The sequence below is a fragment of the Calonectris borealis genome, chromosome 9, assembly GCF_964195595.1.
Source record: "Calonectris borealis chromosome 9, bCalBor7.hap1.2, whole genome shotgun sequence".
Taxonomy (NCBI): domain Eukaryota; kingdom Metazoa; phylum Chordata; class Aves; order Procellariiformes; family Procellariidae; genus Calonectris; species Calonectris borealis.
The window spans coordinates 16122832-16142190 of NC_134320.1; the positions used below are offsets into that span (position 1 = coordinate 16122832).

Genomic DNA, 19359 nt, shown 5'->3' on the forward strand with positions numbered 1-19359 from the left:
TACATGCATTAATGGCATCTCAGTATCTTTATTTGATGCTTGTTACTTGCAAAGCCACAGTAGACACAGATCTGACTTTCTGGAGGGGCTAGAGGAGAAACAGTGATTTAACTCGAGCTGATCCAGCTTGCTTGATACTTTAATGCAGGATGCACAATTGAAATGTAGAGTACAGCACTGGCAATACTATATTCCTTTCTACTGCTAAGTAGTTTGAAAGGTGACCTGTGATTGGAAGGGGAGGGAAAATACCCACTGGATTTGTTCCCTTGAATTTCCTGCTTTGTATTGAGGAGAGAAGGCTTGAACAACTCATCTGTGTTCTGCATAGGGAGGGGCTTCTCTCTTCAAGCTGGCTTCTTATTTTAAGAACATGGATCTTAAGACCTTGTGATGGTTTCATGAACTGGAAGGGAGATTGTGATGTCCCAGATGTGACTCGGAAAGAGATCTGATAAACTGTGATTGAAAATGAATGTGTGGATTAGTGAGTTCGGGTGTTTTGCTTGAGTTCTGTTCATACCTGCTGTTACCTCAAAGGAAGAAATGCTTCAGAGTGCAAAAGCAAAACAAAAAATATCAGAAATGTTTCTTTTGCCTTGCTCCCCAAGGGTGAGCCCTCTGAACTCCTAATTCATGTCCTTCTCCATTGAGAGGACCTCCACAAAGAAAACAAACCCTAAGAAGAAAGCAACCTACCTTTACTAATGGGGAGCATGTTATGGCTGTCCCTTTCAGGACATTGGAAAAGTATATCTCCTATGTTTGAGAAACTTGGTTCTCATATATTCCCTTGGCAGTGGGGTACAGCCTGATGCTTGCAGGTAGGAACTGTTGCCCAGTTTTTCCTGTGAAGCTGAATTATTGATGGCTGTTGGCTTTCCAGGGAGTGCACAACTTTGAAAAGAGTCTCTTGGTTCCTTGGTCCAGTACCTGATAGTACAAATGGTGCCTCAGATCACGATGTTGGTAACTAGCCCAGCTGTACCTTAAAAGTTAGGGTGTTTCTTTGCCCTTGCTTCTTTCTGTTGAAAGTTGTTCTTGAACTTGGATGCCAGGAACCGTAATGTCCTCTGAGGGCTTGCCTGGTTTTAATCTGTTGGAGTTCATAACTTGAGTCCAAGAGTTTTAAAAGAACTGGCTGAGGAGTTATTGAGCACTCTGGTGAATATTCTGACTGTGTTTTGGAACATTAGTAAGGACTGATAGGCCTTGAAAGAGCTATTGTTTCATTGCTTTTCAGAAAAAGCACACAGGTGGACCCCAGAAGTGTAGTCTGGTAAGTCTGGCATTGAAGATTGGTAAAGATGCAGCAATGGGGAAATAGGATCCCACCAGTTAATGAAAGAAGCAGAAGAAACAATAGAAATTTAATTTGACCTTCTAGTCAAATCATGAAGTCTGTCTGCTTTGTCAGTTCTCTGTAGTGCATTTTGACTCAAAGTTCACCTACAATACCTGAATATTGAGTCCTGAAATAAAACTAATGTTATTCTTCATGATAATGTAGGACTTAGTAAATGGGTTAGGAGCCAGTTAATATGTGAATTTTACATGGTGGGTCTTCATCCAGCTGGGCTGTTTCTAGTTGATTTTCAGGGGCATGTTCTTGCACTAATATGCCATCTCTAACTTATGTGCCCTGCCACCTTCTGGGGTGGTAGCTGAGATTGGAGCAGGTGTTGTTCAGAACTGCCTGGACCATGTACTAAGGTGGGATCCTGTGCACGATGTTCACTTCCATAACCAAATTCAGGGTTGTGCTTTGGGATAGGGAAGCCTGTAGGCAGTGCCTGCAGGATGGCTTACAGTAGCTTGAATGAGGAGCGTGAGAGCCTATGTAACCAGTGACTGGTTGGCCAGTACTGGGCTGCAGGTGAGAAGGTGAATATAAACACCAGGATGTATGAAGAAACAGTGGGAGAGAGGAATTACTGTTCCTGTATTTAAAACTTAATGTAGTGCTGGAGCCATCTATCCTCTACACGTGCAGCTCCCAGCACAGTGGATGCCTTGAGCTGCTTTTTCAGTAACACAAATCATAAAAATAAGCACAGAACTGGGTTTTACCATCCCCATCATACCAAAGTTGAAAAATCTGGAGAAACTTAAGGGCTACAGAAATAATTCCAGTGTGGAGAAACTTCCTTACAGGGCCGAACTTAAGGAGCTCAATCTATGTTCTCCGAAGAAGTGACTTGGTATGAATGTTTTATCAACTTCTTGTTAGCAGGAGACTGCTTATTTTATTAAGCAAAGGGAGAACAAAATCCAGAGGCTGGATGCAAAAGCAGAAAAGCACAAACTAGCCATGGGGTGGATGTTTTATGAATCGGCATAATTAATCTTGAAACAACATATCCAGAGAAGGCCTGAACCTGAGACTGGGCATCTCCTAAGATCTTCTCCGTGTTGGCAGGTGTTGTGGGCTCAGTCTGGTTTATATGATACAGGGAGGCTAGGGTGAGTGGGGTGATCCCTCTGACCTGACCACTTTGAGTGTTGTGGCTGGGGGTTTGCCTCAGACCGTGTGCAATGCACGCATCACCTGTGGAAATCAGCCGGTGTGTATGCAGCAGCCGGGATGTGTTTTGTATTGTGCTGCACAGATGCCATCTCCGTGTACCCAGGAGATGATTTATGTGCCCAGCTCGGCAAGGAGGACTCCAGCAGGACTCCCACAATAAATAAGGGGCTGCTTGTGCCCACGTTGCATAACCCAGTGCTCCCGCTTGCTGGGCGGCGGGGCGCAGCCCCCCGGGGGAGCGGGGACGGGGCTGGCCCAGCCCAGCCGAGCGGGCGCTCCTCCTCCGCGGCCCGCGGAGCCCGCAGCCGGGGGCCCGGCGGTGCCGCGGTGCGGGCCGCGGAGGCGGGGCGCGGGCGGGGCGCGCATGCGGGCGGCGCCAGGCAGCGCGGCGGGCCGCGGAGCCACTCGCCCCCGCAGCACCGCTCGGCCAGGGACAGCTCCCGCCGGCGCCCAGGTAACGCGCTCCCCCCGCGGCCGCGCTCCGCTCCGCGCCGCTTCCCCCGCGGCGGGGCTGTGGGGGGCTCGGCGGCTCACGCCGGTGGTTGCTTGCTTGCAGCTCCGAGGCTGTGACGGCGCCGTCCCCACCGCGGAGCAGGCAGCGGCGGCCGGCTCTGCCCGCCGCGTCTCGGGGCTTTCGGCTGAGGAGGGAGCGCGTCTTCCGGCAACTTCCCGGCAACTTCCCGGCGCTCGCAAGGCTCCGCGATGGAAGGGAAAGGTGGGTCGGGGCGCGGGGGGGAGGCGGCGGCGCAGGGACCGCAGTGGCCGGGCTGGGAGCGCGGCACGGGGCCGGGAGCAGCCGAGCCGAGCCGTGCCGCTGTGGCGGGTACATTGCAGCACCGGCAGGGAAGCGGGCTCGGGAGGCGCGTCCCTTCCCGCTCCAGCGGGTGGTATTCAGCCAGTTGCGTAGTGGAGTGTGGTGAAGGGTGGGTTTTGGTTTTTTTTTAAATTTATTTATTTTCCTTTAGGGTGAAACAGATGTTAGTTAGTGATTTGTTTTCTTAATGCTAAGGATTTGCATAATAAATACGAGGTCTGTCCCATGTTTTTTAGTCAGTCGGCAATAGGGAGGTTTTTAAGAGATGAAAAGCATTTCATAATTAGAACGGTTTTTAAAAAATCTCATTTTTTTTTTCTGAAATAAGAACAACAGAGCTATAGAGCTCTGTCCTCATTACGTTGCATATTTAACACATCAGAACATCCTGATAGATCGGGTGAAATGCGATGTGTATTGTGCTATTGAACTATCCACCTTAGAAAGAGGAAATCATTAAATATTGCCTGCTAGCTTGTGTGTTTGCATACAAAGAGACATATATCTAATCCAAATATATCCCTTCGTGTTGGCATATCTATTTTGTTTCCATACATAGTGATGTAGTCCTGCACATTATTTACCTGTCTACCTCTACAATTGCATCAGACATCACACATTCAACTGGTACATGAACTCAAAATCTGTAAATGTTAATTGCCAATGAAATATTGATGGTAAGTCAGTCCATGCAGTAGAAAGGCTAGTTGCCATTCCCACCTAACCCTAGCTGCCAGCTCTCCTGTATAACGCAAATCTGGTAGCTATTTAATTGATAGCGATCAAGGCAGTGGGAGAATATGGACTATATTAATTCAAGGAAAATGATGGTAGACTTGTATAACACAATACTACATACCTTCCAGGGAGCCGAGCAGGCTATATTTAAACCTCAGGTTTATTTTTGTAACTATCTTGTCAATCAGGGCTATAGTTCTCCTGTGTGGGAATATCTGATTATATGCTGATTAAGGAAGGAAGCTATTTCAATCATATGGAGGCAGTATGTGCTATAACGTACAGTTTTTTGTGGACAGTGATCAATAGAATTACCAGGACTTGAGGACAGGTAAGTACCTTTTTAAAAAAGTGTATCTGCAAAGACTTGACTTAGATTAAAAGCTCACAGCAGTCATGTTAGCCTTGATTTTTTTTTTTTTGGCTATCCACACTGTTTTCACAGTTAATCTGACATGGGACACCTTTACCTCTTTGTATGTCCTATTGGTACATGTTTTGATGCAAACAAATAGACGCTGACTTTAGCATAACACATGATGTGCCTTGTCATGCGCTACACAAGCAGGCGAAAGGCTTTCCGTGGAACTTCTGATGGAGCTCATGGAGCTTGAGGAGTTGTGTGAGGTGCAGAAAGGTAACATCTGCAATAAAATAAAAGAAAAAGGGTCCAGCTAGCTGGTGGCGAAAGCAGCACCTGAGAGAGCGTCACCCAGTTCCTATCCTGCGCAAACAGATAGCGACTGCTACGATGCCGTCGCTGTCTGAGTTGGCAATGAGCAGCTGAACAAGGCAGCCTTTCGGGCCACTGGTACTTGTGCTTATTAGTTGCAAGACAGGCTCCACAGCAGTCCCTGTTCCCCTGCTCTTGGCTTTGGTGGAAGGGTTATCAGGGGGTGAGACAATCCCAAGAGTCACTGCTCTGTAATCTTCTGCAAAAAATTCTCAGCAGTTTGCTCTGACTAGAGACTTTCCTTGATGGGGTGGAGGTGGGGAACAAATACTTTCTGCGTTTCATCTATCTATGCAGAAAAAGGGCTGTTCAGAGCAAACCAGCAGAAATCAAAGTACTAGAATGGGACAGGTCCAAAATAGAGATGACCTTAAAGGGAATACACAAGCAACTTTGGTATCTCAGTGGGAAAATGAGAAGGCAGATGAAATCTGCTAACGGCAGGGATCCAGTTGTGTTGGCACTAAAGTAATTCTTGAAATTCACTTAATGTTGGAGTAGCATGACAAGGCCTATGGTGCACGGATCTAACAGACTAATTCTGTGTATATGTATAGTGAGGGACAATGCAGGATGTCTCCCCTGGCAGGTATGAGCCAGCCCAAACCCTTCACATTTTCAGCTTTTGTGACTAATCCTAGATGGACTTGCAGCTGCATTGCCTTACTAGGGACTTGTTTACATTTTATTTCCATTACTAACCAAGACTCTGAATTGCAAGTCCTGTGTTAAGAGATTGCTGCGTGTATACGGTGTTTCTCTGAAGTCATCCTTATGTTTTTAAATGCTTCCTCCTGCAGCCCTTCTCCCACCCCCCCTCTGGTCTTCCTCGGTGCAAATCTTAGAACATTTCAAACTCAGCGTTATGCAGATACTGGGGAAGAGCGTGTGCTATATTAAGCAACATAAAATCTGTTTAAGAAAACCTACCTTCTGGTCCCTGAATTCATCTGTCCCTAGTGACTGCTGTGGATGTTTCTGCTAGGATTTGCCATCCCTGGACAACTTGGTGGTTTGAATGTGGCTGATGCTTTGCAAAGCCTGCAGTCCTGTGTAGAAAAAGGACTCATCTCTGGTGCAGCTCAGAGCAGCTGTAACTGATTGCACTGATTGGACTCATTCATGAGAATGAGGGGAGAAGGACATATCCTAGTTTCTGTGCAGTGGGGTGCAGGACTAAGGACTTCACTGTTCGGACTGTTGCAGTAAGAGTGCAGGCAGGAGCATCCTGGTGTGGGCTGAGGAGGAGGAGGTGGTGGTGCAGCCTGTGCCTCCTTCCAACAGTCAAACCTGGCTAGAGACGAACATCTCTATCTCTGTGCTCCCGACTCCTAAAAGATAAATAATTGTAGCACTCTGTGGATCTGCAATGTTACCAACACATCTTGGTGGTCTAAAAGTAACATTTGGCCTTGTCTAATTTTCAGATTCTTCAACTTCCTCTGTTCTGCACATTCACTGTCTCCAAACCTTTTCCAGCAGTGAGAAGCTTAAAAGTTGTAGCTGTTCCCAAAGCTCATTAAGGCAATAGGGGAAGGGAGGCCATTGTGGGCGAGAACTCTGTTTTGCATCTGCTACCTGATCCCTGTTCTCTGAATCTCGCCACTACAGCAGTTCCTGTAGGCTGCAGCAGTAAGCGATACCACTCCAGGCATCCCAGGAGCTGGGCTTTGCCAAAGCTAACAATAGTTAATGTGGAGGTTAAAATACCTGGTCATTTGCCAGATTCTTCAGTCACAGTCAGAAAGATGCTTAGCAGGGGAAGGAACGTCACAGTGATGTTCAGACTCGGAGGCTGGGAAAGAAATCGGCCAAGCAAGAGTCAAGCTGCACAGTGGGGAACGTATCCCTGGGCTTCTGGACGGAGCGGAGAGGGACTGCAGGCTAGCCTTGCTGCAGGGAGAGCTCCTGTCTTCCGAAGGTGCTATACCCTTTCCTGTAGCCCTGAAGACACAGGGAAATCCCTTTCTGGCAGTGAAAAAGACATATTACTACTTTTACCTTGTCTGAGGAGGAGGGTGGGGACTTGTTGTGTCAATGTTGCATGGGAGCAGGGCCATGCTGCCTGGTGGGCTCTTCTGCAAGGGCCCAGCCAGTTCTTGGTGCTCTCTGTTCTCCCTGGAGGTCAGTGGTGGGCACTGATGGCCCTGGTGAGGTTTCACCACCTGGGTGCGGGGCAGGCTGCTGACAGCACAGGATGCATGCTGTTAGCTGGGAAATACAGCAAGACTTGTTCTGGCCAGCTGGTCTACTGGGACAGCAAAGCTAAAGCACATTGCTGGCTACCCCATTGAGGTCTGGAGGTGCTCTTGTCAGTCCTCTGAGCATGGTCCTGCCCTGTTGGATAGTAGTGTCAGGTTGGAGAGACATCTTCCATGCAGTGGGTCTTCCCTCTGGAACACCATCCCCTGTGCTCAGAGGCTGGGGTGGTAGGAGCCAGGAGATCTGGCTGTACAGCTAGAGACCCCCAAAGCAGCAGGGCTTTGAGGAGATGTCTGCAGAGGACACCTCTGCAGAGTGACTGTCCCAGACCATCCCAGGCAGATGCTGCCACAGAGGTGTTATCTGAGTCATGTTCTCTTTCTAGTCACAAATGCTGGGAGCAGGCTTTTGCTTTTGCAGGAAAGGCACAATGCTGTTGTTCATAGACATGCTATGTTCAGGCGTTTAAGTGAGGTCCTGTAAAACAGTAGTAAGATCCTGTTTATCTTGGGCACAGAGTTGCCCTTCCTGGGACTGGCAAACAGGTCTGAGCTCTTTGCATCCTGCTGTTTTGTGGATATGTGGATGGACAGGGTGGTTTGATCCATCTCTCCCCTTCAGATTGCTCTGAAGCCTCCTTGGCCAGACCCAATGTTGTGGGCCAGTTTTCTCTGCGTAGCTCTGTGTGTGCTATGTCTGTAAAGGACAGAATCTTCACCTTGAAGAACTTGTGATCAAAACCCAACAAGAGCTGATGAATGCTAGGATTGCAGATAGGCTTTGTGGACAAGGTGAGAGAGGGTGGCAAGTGAGAACATACAGTTCTGGAGATCGCTGTGCACTGTTCCCACCTTAGTGGTTTTCTTCAATGATCAAAGAAAAGATCTTATTGATCCCAGTTGTAGTTCATGTCCTGAAGCTGTTTGGGACGCTCACATCAAAACCTACCTTGTCATGCACCTTCCTGACATGTTGTGTATTTGTTAGAGGTGAGTCTGCAGCACATATTACCTGCTTAAAAACATTTGTGTGTTGAAGTAACGCAGATTGCTTTGGTAAAGACTGTGTCACACAAGTCGTCTTGGTTACTTCTTTGTAATGGAAACCAAGTAGTGGCACAGTCACTTCTGTTATGAAACTGTTCCTTTCTTTGGGAACATTTGCATCTCTGTCAAGATGGTCAGAGGCTTCTCCAAGAAGCTCATTTTCCATGGAGAACGTAGCTGCATGCTCTCTGCGATTCACAGTGATGTGCTGTGTGAGATCAGGACGTGTTACTGAGGCCAACAGTTCTCAAACCGGCTGCTTGAAGTCTGACACAGGGAGGCCTGTTTGGAGATGTAAATAAATGGCCTGATTTCTTTAGAATCTCCCCTGTGCCCTAGGCTGTGCATTTCAATATGGGTACCAGCTTTCTGTATAGCAGGGGAACGCTTTGGTTGCCTGACCTTAACACCTTATCCCTGAGGCTGCAGTGGGGTGCTGTGAAGATTGCTTTGCTCCTGTGCGCCTCAGACTCAATCTCCGCTGAAAGATGCGGGAGGGGAGTGTAAAGCACTAAGCTAGCACCGCATGCATGCTTTTCTTTAATGCATTTCAGACAGCAAGTGAAATGTCCGTTCTTCTTACATTAGGAATCACATTAAACACAACACAAATATGACTGTGTCCTGGGAAGGCTCAAAGATGGTGAGAGCAAAGGTTGCTGTGTGGGACTAGCAAATGAGCCAACCTTGGCTACGTGCTGCCACCTAGAAGAGCAGATAACAGCTAATACCTTTATTGACCATCGGTTGGTAGGTGCTGAAATATGGTGGAGAAGCATCTGCAACTCCTGGATGAGAGGATGACCCAAGCCTATCTGATGCTGGGGGAAGTAGACATGGTACCCCAGAAAGCATCTGTGCTCTAATGGGCCCCATAACGAGGAGGGAAAGGTGGCCGTGCTTGTATTCCTTCATACCTACAAACCCACCATATTATTAAAACAAAGGGGAAAGAGGACCCTAGTAATAGGATTAAATGCTATAAAAATGAGAGGAGGACTTATTCATCTGGCTATTATTAAAATACCCAAGAAGCAGACAGATTCCTCCACCCCACTTCCACGAGTTACGTGGGAGCTGTGGAAATTGCATTTAGCCTGAATGAAATGCTGGAGTAATTAAAATGATTTTTTAATGCATTAAGTTGTTCTGATGTACCACTTGTATGTATAGTGGCTGGAAGCATAATCTGTGGATACTTTGAGTAATGACCTGCATACAACTGTTTCATGCTTCGTTCATTTAGGGTGCAGAAATTAAAAAAAGGGACTTGATTTTTTTAAGTAGCTTACCGCAAGATTTTTCTGCTCTTATCTTTCCCTCTCTATCTACTCAGATATTCAAATCTTGTCTGAATTACATTCATTTCTAATGTGCCATAAAAATTGATATGCAAAAGCTAGTTATTTAGGGAGAAATGCAGAAACTATTTTAGTCTGTGTCTTTTGACCTATAAATGAGATAACATGATTAATTTTTACATGGAAAGCTTGGTGTTTATTAGCATGGTAAAAAGCAATTTGACAATGAAAAATATTACTGATGGGCATAATAATTAAAGCTTTCACTCGAAGTATAAAGATCTTAATAGTGCTGTTATACTAAAATGATTGAAGAAAGAGTTTACTATTTTTCTGTCAGTGATACAAGGAAGTTCCTTTTTTATTTCTCCTATATCCCTGCTTTTTCTAAGTGTTCTTTATACTCAATAAGAGTAGAAATCATCACGCTAATTCATTGAGTTTCTTCTCCTGGGTCCCAGGTTTGGATGAACCTTATGATTTGATATTTATGCAGGCTAAACATTGAAAGCTACGGCTTTTTTCTTCAGTTTGAATTAAACTATTTACAGTGTCGTCATGTTTCAGTAGAGATCTTGTGGCTTGAGATGATGGCTCTTTGCTGAATAGAGTGTGGAGGGAGCAATACTGCGGTGTGCCTTGAACCACGTGGCCGAGGGAGGGCTGTGTATGCATCAGGATGTGTACTTTCAGAAGTAAGGCGTTTTACTTGCTATTTTTAATAGCATGTGCAAAGTGAGAAATCAGGGAAGTATGGAATAGCATTTCTAATTTGGAAAATTGTTTTTCTTGAGCTGTGATTCTTCCTCTTGTGTTTCATCCCTCTGTTGGAAGCTGATTTAGACTGGCTTTATCCGCCATCAGGCTTCAATAGGTAAGGTTAATTTACTGAACGTAGCTACTTGGAGGATTTAGGAAGAAAAGCCAGAAGTGCTGAATGTTTTATTGGTATAATGAGGGAAAGTTGCCTTGCTTCTCAGTCACTGAGAATGTATTATTAATGCAAAAACACTTCCCTTGAATTTAATGCTATTTCCAAAAGAGGCTGATGAGCTTCAGGAAGATTGAAGCATCTGGTCACTAAATCTCTTATGCCATGCTTATTCCAACATAAAGTGCTATCACTGATTTTTATTTTTATTTCCAAGTCCAGCCAGCCAAGGGTTATTGGTAGGATGGTTGTGCTCAAGTGTTGTGAAAGTTCCTACTCAAGCAAATGTTGGGCTAGAGACCTTGAGGTCTCTTCCAGCTGACATTGGTTTCTGACATAATCCTACTGAGGAACTTGAAGTCTAAATCTGGTTCTGAATCCTGTATCCTGCCTCTTCCTCCTCCCATTCACATGCTGGTCTGTACCCCCTTCTCATATCTGAGTGTTTATCATTACTGGGGCATTGAAGAGCTGGATCCAGATGTTGTGGCTGGAATCTGGCTGTGGTTTACTGGGGGAATGGGGAGGAAATTACAGGTGGCTATGCAGTTTGAAAGATCCAACTTTTATGAAATTCAGCAGTGGAATAAACTTCTGCCTTGAAGACCTTGGAGCTTCATCCTTTATTGATGTGCAGTCCTCAATGTGTATTTTGGGGGAGAGCTTTAGTGAGTATAAAACTTGTCCAGCCTTCAGTTAAGAGTATCTTGCAGCAATGGCTCTAGGATGGTAAGAAACAAATACAAAACACCAAAATATTCCAGATGTCCAGAATTATTCAATTTCATTATAGGCGATATTATTTTGAGATTCAGCTTAGTTTTCTGAAACTTTGTCTAGGAAAAGACGTACTGTATGAATTCATTCTTTACTTGAGAATCCTTGCACACACTGTGCTTGCTACGATGCAAAAGTATCCATTTCACTGCCACTTTAGAATAACCCCAAATTCAGTCTTATAAATGCTGGTGGCCCCAACATACTGTAAGCGAGAGGGAAACAGCAGTAATGCCAACAAAATGAGGAAACGTAGAATCCAGCACCTTCTAGCATATGGAGAAAAAAATTTCTTGTACATAAAGGAAGACTTGGATTTCCTAATTTGATACTAACAAGCCGTTGCAGCATAACTGGGTTGACAGTAGAATAAGCTTCCTCAGCAAGACCTGCTTTCTGTAATATTTCCAGCATATTTGATCTCTTTGAAGGCTGAATCTGAGCTTTTGAGATATCTTCTAGCCTTGAATTCATATTCCCTTTTAACATTGACCAGTGTTCCTGGTATTCTGAGATTGCCTGTTAACCAATGCCATACATTATCAAATGATGGCATTGATGAAGTCAGCTGTTAATTTTTCACCTTTTTACTCTTCTCAGTGTGTCCTAGTGGAGAAATTACATACTAAGTCGTAGCCATTTTGTTGCCATATGAGAAGTGAGGGAGAAATCAGCAGAGAAGTTTAAAAATGACTGTCCTGAGTCTCCTCTTCTAGTCAAGATTTTAAATAAAGCCTGTAGAGCTACTCTGGATTTGCACTTGTGTAGGTAAATGCATCATTTGGTCAGTAGGCAAAGGCCGGGTCTTTAATGCCTTACCTAACTGAAAACACAATGGAAATAATACTGATTATATGCTGTAAGACCTATTTAAGTGCCTTTAGACCTTAATTATTAACTACTTAAGAAGTAGTAAAGGTTTGATGAAGTCATTTTATATTTGTTTGAGGAAATGTTAAAATAATAAACAGTTGTGGCTTGTTTACCTTTGACTTTCTTCCTGCCACTTTGAAGGCAGTTTACTTTATTGGTACAAATTATATAGCTTTGAGGCTTTTGTGTTAGCAACTGCTATTAAAATTGCTATATAGTATCTTCAAAAGTCAGAATATCCACCCCATCTTAAAAATTACTATTAAGTACACTTATAACAAGTGGCTCCCAGCTGAGACATGTCTCTGCCGTTACCACCGAACATAGTACCAGGTATCTAGAATTACCTGTCAATTTTATTTGCATGATTCATGTCTTGGTAACATGTGTTTCAGGCTTTCCTACCAAAATTGTATTTATAGTGCATTCCCCTCCCAAAAAATCAACATCTAGGAATAGCATGCCTTTGGTGTGGTTTTTTTTTTTAAAAAAAAAAAAAGCCAGGGTTGAATTTTCCACCTCCTTTCATTAGAAGATTCCCAGAAATAGTGAGGACAAGCCTGACATACTGAAGCAATGCAAGCATGCAGCCGTGGGCAGTATGCAGAGACAAAGAACAGAATGTATTTAAAATCTTAATTATTTATAGAAAGAAAATACTGGTTTTGATTAAGTTGTCCCTTCTGTGGTACCACCCAAAAGTTGACAACAGCAGAACTGAGTGTAGAATTTAGCGTCATGTTCTGCTGTCTGTGGAATTGAGAACAAGGTATTGGGGCTGATGCTGAGCTTTGCATGCACAGGGATCTTCTAGTGCAAGCAATGCTCTGTGCTGTGCAAGTCAGTCAAACGATAGGAATTTTTGGATTGATGGCCTGTTATAGACATACTGCTATACATGCAAAGACACAGGCAGTTTCTTTTTTATTTAAAGGCTTTCAGGAACAGTGAGTCCAGAAGAGTCTCGCTGAATCTCAGCACCGTTAAAGTTGGCATCGCCACCACTGAAATGGGTTTATGTTCATATGGAGCATGAGTTCATACTCGGTAATCTCAAAGGCAAGGCTGGCGTACAGCTACTTTATTGCTTCTGTCTTCCTGAAGTCATTTTTATTACCCAGAAGCTGCACAGCAGCTTGGTCATCCAAACCAAACTGAGTTTCTGAATGCAGCTTTCCATCTTATCTTGAAAGTGGCTGTGGTGGCTTGGAGAATATTAGGAAGGACCGTGTAGGTGGACATGTCACACTTCTGTCCCTCCCCTGTACCTTCATATCAATTCTGTATGTTGGACTTTGGCTTGAAGCCTGGGTGGGGCATCCAGGAGGTGTGTTTAGTGCCTTGCTCTTCTCCCTGGCTTCTCAGATGTGTGAAGGCGTCTTCTGCAGTTTCCCTGCCTGTGGGCAGTCCCTCTTCTTAGTGTCAGGGACTTCTGTTCAGCCTTAGGGGTAGTCAGTGGTCTAGCAAAGGATAATATATGACACTTCTGGGCTGTCCTCTGCCTGTCAGGAACACTGAAGTAAGCATCTGCCTCTTCTTCCTCCTATATGCAAAGGAGCTGCCTAAAAAGCAGGTCTTCTATTTTGCAGAAAATCCCATTTCCTGAAGTTTCTGTGCTGAATTGGATTGAACCCAATATTCTTATCCTTTAGGCCAGTCAAGGGCTTCCTGGACTCTGCGCTTACTGATGGGTTCTGCCTTAGATCCATGAGAGTTTGTCCACACCTGTGGTATTATGAACAACAGAACTGAGGTTAGAGACTCATGTTTGTCAGCTAAACAAATTTCCTATGTGCTGTTTTTGTAAGGAGGTATCACAATAGCCAACTCTTACTGATCTCTGAGGGACTGTGGATTTCATGGGATGCTTTTAAGGCCTTTGCCAGTGGAGGTACATATGGACCATAAAGCCTTATCTTGTATTATTTCCCTAGTCAACCTTATAGCTCTTCTATCTCCTGAAGTATGGAGGTTGAGTTGATGGGAAAAATGGTTGTTTCCAGCTTTCCATTTTAACTTCCTTTGTAAAAGAGAAACAGTACTGTTTGCCAGGAAAGGAGAGCCACATAGTCGGAAAAGCCTGTATATTCTTTTCTTCAAAAATACTGTATTTCAGTCCTAAATAACATGTTTTAGTTTGAAATAATTTTGAAATTATTTCCTTTGGGGGGAAAAAAATATAGAACAAAAACCATTTTAAACAGAACAAACTAATGTTTCATTTAAAACTTTACAATTTATATTTTTTTCATGAATTCCCCAGGGCAGTTCAACAGAAATGATCATGAAATTGTAAGTGTTACAATTGACTATATCAAGTATTTCTGTGCAGATGATGCCAGCTGCAAATGTTCTGCCCATGCTTTGCCAATGGTTACTGGCTCAAATGCCTTGCAAGGCCATGTGAAATTCTTCAGTTCCATGAAGATGGCTGATCTGGCCTCACCTGGATGGATTATCCTGTAGCTTTACCAAAAAAGCATCACTCAAACCAGATTGCGTTGTCTTGGTTTGAACTACATCGTTTTCACCCCATGAACCAGAACAGCCCCAGTTGGCACCAATAGCTATGAACTATGTATATTTATAGTGATGCTGCAGGGTACCAGAAATAGTGACCAAGGTGGTTATCGGCCGATGGCTGCTGAATGCCCTGAGTCTAATGAATTGAAAAGCTCATGTACCTCCTTGAGGGGAAAATTCAATCAGATTGTCTTTAATTATGACCCCAAATGATGACAGAACAATCCAGGAATAGCAAAGCATGGGCAGTGAACTCCCTTGATATAAGACAATCCTGGATGGGTCTGGTATTGGATCCTTCTTTTTCACTGAAAGACCTATTGGACTGTCAGTTCTGTTCCTGGAGGGGCTAGTTAAAACTACATGAGGCAATAAATCAGTTCCTGCTCCTCTGGAAAAGAAACTTCTTGGCTTTCTGCTCAGCCCCTGCTGGCAAAAAAGTGTGGGGATGGAGAGCCAGAGTTTGACAGAGCTGTGCCAAGTCCAAGACACCAGCTTGTAAATCACCTGGGTTCAGCCCCTTATGTCTGTACTCTACAGTGGAAAAATGGCTACAGAAACCCAATGTGATTTTAGTGTCTTACCCTGCTGATCTGAGATCTTGCTTGGGTAGCATTTGCAATTCAGGAGTGGTTGGATCCAGATCCTGATGTTGTGTGGTTGGCTAGAGGGCTTAGGGGGCTTTGGGAGGAGGTCTTGTGGTGATAAGGAAGTGGAAGGTACAGAGCAGCAGGACTCCTGGGTTAAAATCCTACCTCTGAATTTTCATGTGTTGAAATCGCTTTTAAACCCCCTCTGTGCTGCTGCTGCTGAATGGTATGAAGATTGGTAAGGTAACGCAGCCCTGAAACCAGGGTACCGGTGTCTTGTTTTCTCCTGCCGTTTCAGGTTTTGAGCCATTTTACCACTAAAACATCTGTTTAGCCTAGTGGGGTGCTGTTAGCTTCCCTCTCTTCCTTTTTCTGAAGTTCATAGCTCAAAGGTGCTCTCTGAAACATCTCAGATGAGTTTAACTGAAGAGATGCATCCCCTGCTACTTGCCATCCTACCTAGCGAAGTTAGTTTGCCAGTTATTTATTCTTTGGACGATGGATCCTAACAGTTTTTCAGCACTTCAGCAATAAATAGAGCAGCAGTGTTTAATAAAAGAAGGTAAGAGCAGAGTGTCAGGCCTGGAGGCGTGCATTAGTGCTGCAGCATCCTAAATGGTGGTCAAAGATTGTAGAAGGATGAAAGCACATCTGATCTGTTTGGCAGGATAGGTAAGGACATTAGAAACAGAACATCTGTTCTGTTCTTTTTTCCTCTTCCAGGTGATTGATATTGTAATATGTTGTTTTGTTCTGTGTTTTTTCCTCGTAGCTGTAGTCAGGCTTGTATGTTTAGGCAGTAGTCCGATGTGGATATGATATGGTAATGTCGCTCCTGTGCCTCAGACAAAGGCCCTGATCTTCTCCCTAGTAAAGATGGTGAGGCAGAAAGCTCTGGAAAAAATAGAGGTCTGAGAACTGTTTCTGTAAGTGTGCTGTATCCCAGAGGGACATCCTTACAGAAACAATGCATGGGCTGAAGTTGCAGTCCACATAACTGTCACTTTTTTGTTACAATTACTAATCATCTGGCATTTCATAACGTCTTTTTCTCCTCCTGTGCTGTCAACTCCAATATCTGCTTTACAATCTCACATTCGTTGGGATGGCGGAAGATTGGGATCCCATAACTGCTTGATAGTTGGTTTGCCGTGAGACCCAGTAGATGGAAATTACCTTGAATGGTAAATGAAGTTACAAGTGCATGTGATCGAATGCCAGTGTGCATCATTGCCCTCTTCGTATTTGTACTGCATGTGTAACTTTTCTATTAGCTGTAACTGAAGGACTTGTTCATTTGTTTGCACCATTTTGCAGGATATGCTAGACTGCTGTCTAAAAGATAATCCTGAGATTTTTTTCTACTGAAAAGGCCTGATTGATATGTACTTTCTGGTGGGATCTAAATCCTTCAGTAAAGAGACATTTCACTTACATAAAACATTTTATACTTTTAAATATCAGAGAATCTTTATAGAGCTATGAAAATGTTATTAATATCACATATAATCTGACTCTTAATTTTAAAATCTACAGATGTTTTATAAAATTATTATAGTAACCTTATTTTATTAAGTTTAAAATAGTGTAGCTGGTTTGAAGTAACAGTCTGTAAAGTTTCCATGCACAGTAAATCTCAATTTTTCAGGCAGGAAAAAAAATCTTCGAAGACAAATATTTGCAGTAATAGAAAAGGCAACATGGAGAAATGGTGTCAAAGAACATTATTCTTCATATAATTGTTTCCTTTCTATTCCTTATGGATCTTTGCTGGAGGAAAATAGCCAGGGCTGTGTGTGGATGTGTGTGTCTCTAACAGGTGGCTAGTTTTAATCACCTCTCTATGAGGGGAGAGGATTGGGAATTTTGAATGACGGGGTAGAGCCCCAGGAAATGAAAAGCCTTTTCTGAAAATGTTCCATTTTGTCCTGTTGCAAATCCCAGCCAGGAACAAGCAGTGTCAGCGCCTTATGGTGTTAGAGCGCTTTTGGGGTAACGTGGCTCACCTTGTATGTTCAGCAACTGTCCCAGCAGTCAATTAAAAATATTGGCAAAGGCAAAGCCTTTCAGGCCTTGTATAGACTTGAATAACTTTTGGAAGACCCATCTCCTGGAGAGTTCAAGAGTTTCAATATTAACTTTTGCCCAGACTAAGAAAAAATGGAATGGGAAATTTGTGGCACATGAAAGAAGTCAGTTCAGCAATATTGAATTGCTTTGTTTTGATACTTCTGTTCAAAACCAGCTCAACATCTCAAGGATGTTCAGGTGACATGTGTCATATGACATATGTCATTTAATCTTTTGCCAAAAGAGCCCAAAAACTTCATTCTCATTTTCTCCTAATGACATATGGCTTCTGGAGCCGAGTCAGGCAGCTGGACTCTACTCTTTCCTCCCCTCAAGTCAGTCTGCCTGGTGAAACACCAGCCTTTGTCATGTACAACACAAGTTGTAAGTTGCTGGATAGCTCTGCATTCATGGGTATCAGTGCTTCAAAAAGGAAGCCAAGAGCTTTATTGGTGTTACAGAGGAAAATGAGGCACAGAGTAGAAGCAACTTGCTCAAGGTCACCCTCTAAAATGCTAGGATAACTCTCATTCTACCACAGTTAGCAATAAAACACCTTTTTCATGATACTGTGAGCTAGAACATCAGAAAATTCATATCCTTAATAAAAGACAGGGAGACTCCTCATTGCAATGTGGAAGATGTAATTCTCCAGGGACTTTCCCTCAATAAGAGAAAGGGGGGGATGAGCTACAAGTTTGAAGCACTGTGTTAGCAGGGAAAGGCAGCTGAATTTATTAAAAATATTCTTCAACTATTTTGGGTTATTTGAACATGGCAGAACATTCTTATTTGGCCCCGTATGATACTTCACTGCAGTTACCTTGAGAGACTATCTCAGTGTTGAAAATGCAGGTTTTTTCCTTGCATAACGGGTCAAAAAAAAATCCAACAGACAATTCTCAATGGTGGTAATGAAGGAAGCCTGGGGGCTTGTTGAGGAAGCATGTGTGGATCTGGTTCATAAGCAGATGACTTCTCTCTGAGTGAGGATGACATTTTGCCCTCCTCAGCATATTGACTATTGTAGGAAGGTCAGCCTGGAACAGCAGTAAGTCAGCACAGCATTTATGCCCACTTCTAGCACTTATGATTCCTGAGGTTTAGGGGCTTTGAGGAAGTGGGGTGTTTCCTGTTATTGACCCAGGTATGTACGTATCTCTGTACATATAAAGAGATTAGAGGATGCAGTTCTTAGTCTTAAATGAAGATTTTTGCGGAGTTAAGAGAAAGCTAGGTCTCTAAGGTGTTCACTTTCTTGCTCCACCTTCCAGCATCCTGACCATCCTCGCAGGAGTACTGTGGTCCTTATAAACCGGAGTTCAGTGCCCTACATGCGAGCTTTTGACTGCCTCCAAACAGCAGCCTCCCCAAAGGAGTAACACTGACACAGAAGCGGAGTGCGCTGAGGACAGTGATGCCTTTGTTCGGGGTGGCGAGTGGGGGGGTTGTGCTCTCGGAGGTATAACCCAGCCTTCAAAGCCAGCCTTTGAATTGCAACTTCAAAAACAAGTTACCTGCTGGAAAATCAGGGAGTCCAGGGGAACAGTTACATAATGCAAACTTAAATGTGTATTTTTCCTAGAGATGGGTGTGAGCCGCTCGGCGATTTAGAGGTGAGTGCATGTTCTTTAGGATGTGTCTTTCAGTAGGTAGGACCTGGGGTCCCAAGAAATTAATAGAAATGGAAGCATACAGAAGTATCTATACAGAGGGTGACACCGCTATCTGTTATGGAAAAGGATATATCAAAATATATAGTGTTTATTTCTGTAGCCTACACATACAAGGATATACGTTGTAAAAAGATAATACAGCTTTCCTGGTCCCCCAGTTTTTATGAAGTGTAGCAATTTAGTAATTTGTTAGAAAGCCTAGACTACCTCCATTCAGAAAATAACAGATACATCTGGGCAGTTTTGGTTTTTGCATTTACTCTGAATTCAAACTGTTCACTCCCAGCAGTTCAATGTCTCATGGCTGATTGCTCTGTATGGAAGATGGATATTTCTCAAAGATCTTTGCATATTGTTCACAATATCAGCTGCTGTCTAATCTCTGCTCAGATAGTGTTGAAAAGCAACAAACAAGTGGGAAGACACTTCTCAACAGTTGAAGAAAAAGACTCAAGATAAGGACTGTTTTATAGTGTGTACTTTCTTCAAAAAGTAATGTATGCCAGAAGAAAGGATTTGTGTAAATCTGTCCTGCTGGCTGGTTATCTTCAGGCAACG

At 43.7% G+C, this 19359-nt stretch overlaps 1 protein-coding gene across 2 annotated transcripts in view; it reads left to right on the forward strand.

The window, feature by feature from the left end:
- The first annotated feature begins 2873 nt into the window (after window positions 1-2873).
- Window positions 2874-19359, forward strand: part of FGF12 (fibroblast growth factor 12) — a 231811-nt gene continuing 215325 nt past the window's right edge. The window contains exons 1-2 of one of the 2 annotated variants that reach the window (XM_075157091.1): window positions 2874-2981; window positions 3084-3242. In XM_075157091.1, coding sequence (XP_075013192.1) covers window positions 3230-3242 — 13 coding nt within the window. In that variant the 5' untranslated portion in view covers window positions 2874-2981; window positions 3084-3229. Of the gene's footprint in view, window positions 3243-19359 lie in introns of both variants that reach the window. The other variant, XM_075157090.1, reaches the window with a different exon arrangement.